The 7,178-nt window shown below is 36.5% G+C and overlaps 1 protein-coding gene across 1 annotated transcript; it reads left to right on the top strand.

Annotated features, from left to right (window-relative positions):
* On the top strand, window positions 1-6,890 carry LOC107773606 (protein REVEILLE 8). The gene is made up of 9 exons (XM_075248509.1): window positions 1-259; window positions 1,060-1,117; window positions 1,682-1,805; window positions 1,904-2,059; window positions 2,169-2,294; window positions 3,566-3,675; window positions 4,310-4,369; window positions 6,160-6,281; window positions 6,365-6,890. Exons 1-8 carry the CDS (start codon window positions 111-113, stop codon window positions 6,259-6,261), a joined length of 885 nt encoding a protein of 294 aa, XP_075104610.1. The 5' UTR covers window positions 1-110; the 3' UTR covers window positions 6,262-6,281; window positions 6,365-6,890.
* The last annotated feature ends 288 nt before the right edge of the window (window positions 6,891-7,178 follow it).

The raw sequence follows: 7,178 nt of genomic DNA, 5'->3' as shown, positions 1-7,178 counted from the left end.
TAATTGACCGGCTTCAATTGATTTGCCCAGGAGACAGTAGTCCCCACTCCCCACCCACTCAGTACTCTCTATATTTCCTCCACAAAAATTCTTTTGAAGCGTTTGAAACCATGAACTCAAACTCTCCTTTCATGGCTAACAACAATTCAACGCCTACCGACTCTTCTGGCAAAAAGGTTCGGAAACCTTACACCATAACTAAGTCTAGAGAAAGCTGGACTGAAGAAGAACACGACAAGTTCCTTGAAGCTCTTCAACTGTTATGTCTCTTCTCCCTTTTTCAGCTGTTTTAATTGTGAACAAATGTGTTTTTTTATACATGTAATTGAGTTAGTTGTTGGTTTCTGAATTTTATATACACTTGTAACAATTTTGTAAAATAAACTACTTATTCTAAGATATAGTGCTCATTGTAATGAAATATTAATGGATGCAGCGGTACTCTGCATCTATTAGTAATTTATAATTTTGGATCAGTGTCTATGTTCCTTCCTTGAGCCGAGTTTCTATCAGAAATAACTTTTCTACCTTCTCACCGTAGGGTTAAGGACCTCACGGTAGGGGTAAGTACTACCTACACACTACTTTCCCTGGACTCCAATCGTGGGATTACGCTGAATTTGTTATTGTTGTTAGTATTATTGTTGGATCAGTCTCTATGTTGGCAGTAGCAGAGGTTTGTGCTCAATTGAAGATTTTCCTGGGTAGATGTTTGGATGTTATTCCGGTGTTGCAAAAAGCTTAACTTGTTAGAAAGAGCACATTTTTATTTATTTAATTTTGTCCTCAACATGAGCCAAGTAATTTTTTCATCTTTTTTCTTTTCTTTTCTGCTATACGGGTAGAAACTAGAAAGCCGTATAATTGATTTATTCTAGTATTGGTTTTGAATTTTATTTTGGAAGTTCCATTTTTGTAGTACTAATTTGGATTTTTTATGGTCAGTTAGCTCCTTTGTGTTGCCTTTGTGACATGTGTGTTCTGAATCTTAAAGCTGCATTAGAAAAAAAATGTTTTTTTCTGAAGCTTTGGTGTTTCTTCTAAATTTGGGTTATTCAGGTTTGACCGTGATTGGAAGAAAATTGAGGATTTTGTAGGCTCAAAGACAGTAATTCAGGTGCTCACTTCTGTTTCATCTTTTTGATGAAGTTCATAGAGAAAACTAGTTAGTTTTATTCTGTTTGTATATATTTGTTCTGCTGAGAAATCGTGGTGGAATATGCTGGCAATTTGTTGTGATTGACTTATTCCTAATCTTGTACACCCGGGCAATTACAGATTCTCTTTGGATCTGCTATCATGAAATGCTAGTCAGTCGTTTGAATATACTTAATGTGTATTGTATGTTGCCTTGTGCATTTGCAAAGCTTTCGCTTTTGGAGTAATTGTTGGTGTATGACATGCGTTCACAGGTTCCTGGTGTAAAATGTAGTCCTTACTTAATTTAATCCTGTTAGATCCTCTATTCCATGGGAATTTATTTGCGCATGTGCTAATGTGCGAAATTTAAGTCTTTTTTAGGCCCTTTCTTTTGTTCGATTTAGAGAACTTTTTATAATCTTTTTTTTTTGGATAAGGTAAAGTTTTATTAGTAAAGGTACCTACAACTACCAGGAAAAGATAATTTTTCATGAATTGCTTTCATTTATACAAGACATTTTCCTAATGTTCTTGGTTGCAGATTCGCAGTCATGCTCAAAAGTACTTCTTGAAGGTCCAGAAGAATGGTGCAACAGCACACGTGCCACCACCTCGGCCCAAGCGTAAAGCAGCTCATCCTTATCCCCAGAAGGCACCAAAAAATGGTTGGTTTGCATTTACAAAGTTGTCCTATGGCTCATTTTGTATATCTGTATCTCATATAGTCTCTTGTTTTTTTTCCTTCTGGAACTACTTTGAGTAGTTTTAGTACCATTGCAAGCCTCTATGGGTTACCCTTCTTCAATGAATTCCCTTCCACCTGGATATCCATCATGGGATGACACTTCTGTACTCTTAAATTCTCCATCTGGTGGAGCTATGCCATCACATGATGAATACCATCTTCAAAGAATTCAGGGTGTGTACCTGACTATAAACTTGGTATTTGCGTCTGCATATTTTATAAATCTTCTTCTTGGTTGAGGGATTTTTCTGCACTTATTTCAATGTACACATTACTGATTCAGCTGATATTGGATCAAAGGGAGCTACATTGATTAGTAACAGCAGCATCAGTGGCATTAGAAGTTTCAGCAGAACAGCGCCGAGTTCTGAACAACCAGAGCAGAGCAAACTAGGTTCTGTTCCTCATGGTAAGGTTCTCTAGCATATAATTTTGAACTTAGCCCTACAACTCATTGATTGAGGAGAACACTGTATGGTTTCCATACATATCGGCTCTTCCGTCATGTTAGGTTTCTCAATTCAACATCTGCATTATATAGCTTTTTCTTTCTTAGCTTTTATTTGGTACCACATATCATTTCAGTAGTATGCACAGCTAATCTTGTCATATTTTATTTTCTTGCTCATGCCCGAAACTTTACTTGATCTTTGATTTGTCGCCCACTCAACCCAGAAAAAAACTATTTTCTATCCGCATACCAAATCCTAGTTCCAAAGGTAACTTGCAACTTTGATCCCACCGCTTAGTGCAATTCCAAAATTTTGGTCCTTGGCTCATCCAACTTTTGAAATAAACTTTTCATCATGCAAATTTCATACTTAAGAGTGAAATAATAGAAGGAATAATTTTCAAGAAAAGGAAAAGTTCCTTGAAGGCTGCTTGCACAAAGCTTGCCAAAGGGGGACAAACTTTCTTGGTTAAAATGATATTTCTATTTTCTTTTGTCAGTTCGCTCTTGATATTGAGAAAAACATCATTGAACTTTCTAAATTAAAGGATAACTTTAGACACTAAGAAGCAAAGTTATGTAATTTATCTTATAAGAGATTAGGTAGTTTACGGGTAGCTAGAAATATAAGTTAACGTGTCTTCTCTTGTTCATATAAAGTTCTGAATGCCAACGTCAGGACAAAGTTCATTATATCAGTATAATTTCCACATTGATGTTTATTTTCTCTATGTTAAGTTTTGAACGCCAATGAAATGTCAAATTCATTATAACAGTAGAATTTCCACTTTGTTTTGAATCTGTATAAATATTGGTTCTACCTCTTGCATCCAATTTTTGCATTTGAGAAGCTTTCTCTCTTTATTTTTTGTTGAGGTAAATGATGAAGGAAATTGTATTTGAGAAGCTTTCATCATTTTCAGATCATGAAATCATTGTATCCACTTTTATATTGCTTTGATTATGTGAGAAACCAATGATTTTGAATGTCCCTGTAGTCTATTGGAAAAGGAAAAGGATGGGGTGGTGTTATGGAGCTTTTGTGCTAATGATTTTTTTTCTTCCTGATATATTTTACCCCTTTCTTTCCATTTCTCTCTTTTGCATCTTCATCATGGAGGGAATTTTTGTTTTTCTAGGTCGATAGCGGCCGTACTTCTTTTGGTTTTAAATGTTTACTCTGGATCAAATGGAACTGTATAAAGTGTATATTGGTACTTCCATTACAGGCATACCCGACTTTGCAGAAGTCTATAGCTTTATTGGGAGTGTCTTTGACCCAGACACTAAAGGTCATGTACAGAAGCTGAAGGAGATGGACCCTATTAATTTTGAAACTGTGAGTTTTGGATGCATGGTAAATTAAGCATTTTACATTTGCTTCTGCTTCCTAAGAACTCTTCAGCTTTCTTGCAGCTAACTGTAACTTACTGAGTCAGGTTTATTTCAGTGTTTATGCTAGGCTAAGTTTGTAATGTTATTTTTTTCTGTGTTACTTGATTCCATTTTCTGTATTCCCTAGTTATTATTTGGTAGAACTCGTTAATTTAACTCACCTTCAAGCAATAGAGGGAACAAATGCCAAAGGGTAAGATCGTCAGAGAATTTAGTTAGGATCAACTTCATTTTTTTCAATATAAACCCTTTTCTAAAGGAGCTGAGAGAAGTAAAAAAAATGTTGATCTCTCTGAAGAATACATGTAAATTCTCGTTAGGAAAGTTTTTACGTCAATTATGTTCAACCAGATATTCGTTTCAAAATCTAGAGGCATATGTCAAGACACTGCATTTATCTGCACTCGCAGGGATTTGAAAGTTTCAGCTGGGGAGTTTTAGATGGGGGTCATGTAAATTTCATCTGGGTCTCCTTTCCCCTCTCACCTTCCCTATTTCAATATCTTCTATCTTGCCTTGAAGAAATCTATATTGGTGGATTTGCAAATCATGTTCATCTGTTTCCTCTGGACTTGCAGGTTTTGTTGTTGATGCGAAATCTTACAATGAACTTGTCTAGCCCTGACTTTGAGCCAATTGTGAGTGTGCTCCTTCACTATGTGCTGAATAGCTACTTTTTATGCTGGATTTATTGTTTCCTCTAAAGGCAAGCTTTTACATGAAGATGAGACGCTTTATTGCTTTTTCATAAAGCGGAAATGAACAGGTCTACCCTGTTCAATATTGAATTCAGTGTTTAATACTTTAATTTGTGATTGGAAAGGCAAGACAAGAATAGAGTATATCTCAGCCAGTTGTCTCCTTTGGTCTTGCTTAGGTGTTAACCATATTACTTGTCCAATAAGGCGGCTATCATGCCTCAGTTCACTTCCTGGTTTACAAGTCCCAAACCTGAATATATCATTCACTGTTACATTATATTGATTTGTTCACAGCCTTCTTAATGCTAGTAAAAGCGCTTGAAATTCATTGGGTCCTGGGTTGTTGAGTCCCTATATGCATTTCACAGCCTTATTAACTTAGGCAAAAGCATTGGTCTTATAAGGAAATTGCTGTCATTATCTTTCAGCTTGTATCCAATACTAAATTTATGCGTCAGCACCAGTTACCTTGGCTGTGAGAGAACTTTCAAATTTTCCCTTCACATGATTCTACAGCAATCTGGCTTTGCACCATTGTCCACTAGTTTTCAACATTGAATTATTAGGCTGCCTCCTATTAAATTAGAGAGGCTAAAGATTTTTATCTTCCCATAAACAAAGTTTGATTTGGATTCTGACTTTTGCGCAAGTATCTTATTGCTGTTCTACAGCTATTTAGCAACTGAAAGAAGTAGTGGAGGTAGTACAAATGGATGGAAAGCTTTTGATAAATGAATCGCAGCGTATTGCGTAGTACTTGTAAATTCTTTCTCTATAATCTAGTTTTGTAGCCGAAACAATCCTATAGCGATATTGGGGTTGAGGGCCAGCTCACTTGGTGAACATGCTTACCTCCAAGATGTAGGTGGAGGCTTCAAAGCGTAGAAGCACTATACCCTCCCCCCTTTTCCCCATTGCCCTCCTCCTCCCCCTCTGTATCAATGAAAGAATGTGCTTCATTTAAAAAGAAATGTTGTACCATGGTGCATTTGGAATACTTCGAGAAATATATTTCATCTATTCCAGAAAATTTCCTATTGGAGATATTCCTCAATCGTTTTCTTTTTCAACTCTCAAGGAAGTGATGATGCTTTTGATTCCAGGGTACAGTAAGCTTAGTAAGAATTCTGCTTTTCTTTTTAGTCGTACTCCCAGAGAAACTATACTTGAACTCTTAGCATTTTTGGTTTATGTACTAATCCTCGTTCAAATAGAAACTGAGCGCAAGTTCCATGCACCTCTCTATGTTTTGAAAATCAGTATGCTCTGTCCACATACTTCAAAAGAGAAAAGGCTCAAAAGGATATTGTTTTCAACCTGATGTTCAACAAGAGAGATTGATGATGAAAGATTACTGTAGAAAGATGGATAACGATGACTTCAGGGAGAACCAGTGGCCTTGACATCTGAGGTCCATGAGATTGTAAATGATTCACAAATTTGTTAAATTTTGCAATCTAGTTAGGCCAAAGGATATACCTCTTTTCATCTCCTCAATCGGCATCATTTGGCTGAATACCAGGAGCCGTAGAAAACTGATTTGGTCCCTAACTTTTTTCTAGAGGTTCCTTCACAGAATCTATTTCAAGTTTGTGATTACTTTAACGTGAATGGCGGAGCATAGTCATGGACCTTTTTTCTGAATGAATTGTGCAGTTTACACCATTTACATTCTCTACCTTATAAATCTTTCATAATGCACTCTTTCTCTTGCCATTTTTGTGCAGAAAAATGTGTTGTCAACATATGATCTCGGTACAAAAGTCGTGGGCCTTCCTACAGGTGGTGCTGTGAAGAACCACAGTGATTTATCATGTCAGACAATATGATAAAAACTACAGTAGTTATTGTTCGTATCTTTTCCTATCTCACTTTTCAAAAATTTCTTTTTCTTCCTATGTCATACTAAGAGAGTTAATCCTCTTTTATCAGTATATTTGTCGGTGAGACTTTCTCCAACAACGGTGAGTCTTTGCGCTCTTGCTTTGTAAGTGCTGAAAAAATTGTTCATCACTGGAAAGAGTCTCAGAGTCGTGGCATGGATAAGAGCATCTTCCTCTGCTTTCTCACTTATGCACAGTGGTCACGGAGAATGTTCCTTTTAGAAGTTGAGCTTCTCCTAGCGAGAAGCGTGCCCAAGCCTTGATAGCACATGTTTTTTCCATGAAATGTATATTCCCTCAATTTTGTGCAGCTTAATATTTGGAGGTGGTGTAAAACTTGTAGCTTTTAGAGCAATAATAAGGAGGAAAAAGTTCTTGTACTTCATTGCATGTTGAAGTATGCATTTAGGACATACACTCAGGCCTTGTTTTAGTTGTGGCCTTGTTGCAGATTAAAGTTAAATAGCGGTTCTGTCTTCCTATTTGTTGTGTTTTGTATTGGTAGTCTGTTTCAACTGCTAGTAATGCTTTGATATACTTGATTTGTGTCCATCAGATTCTCTGTGGACGTTGTGCAACAAGGATAATTGATGCGTTATATGTGCATAGTCTTGTTTGGTTTCTCGATCTGAATATCTATCACCTGGTGTCTAATTTTCCCCCTTAGAAATGAAGAACAAAAGAACTGGTAACTTAGAAAAGTATTTTCAGTTAGGAGAAAATTTTGTCTAACCCTTTAATCCTATTGCGTGAGAGATGGGTCAAATGACTTATGGATAGAATTGAACCTGAGCTATGAAGTCTCAACACTACCTTGACTAGGTAACTACCAAGTCAAAGCTTCATCAATAATCACTGCCAAC

The sequence above is a fragment of the Nicotiana tabacum genome, chromosome 24 (genome assembly GCF_000715075.1).
Source record: "Nicotiana tabacum cultivar K326 chromosome 24, ASM71507v2, whole genome shotgun sequence".
In the NCBI taxonomy this organism is placed as follows: Eukaryota; Viridiplantae; Streptophyta; class Magnoliopsida; order Solanales; family Solanaceae; genus Nicotiana; species Nicotiana tabacum.
Note: the sequence above shows the minus strand (reverse complement) of the source record. Positions and strands in the feature narration are given on the sequence as shown.

Coding starts and splice junctions, on each gene's coding strand:
- LOC107773606 (XM_075248509.1), top strand. CDS start 111: ATGAACTCAAACTCTCCTTTCATGGCTAACAACAATTCAACGCCTACC. Junction 2,295..3,565: donor ACTAGGTTCTGTTCCTCATG/GTAAGGTTCTCT, acceptor CTTCCATTACAG/GCATACCCGACTTTGCAGAA. Junction 3,676..4,309: donor ACCCTATTAATTTTGAAACT/GTGAGTTTTGGA, acceptor CTGGACTTGCAG/GTTTTGTTGTTGATGCGAAA.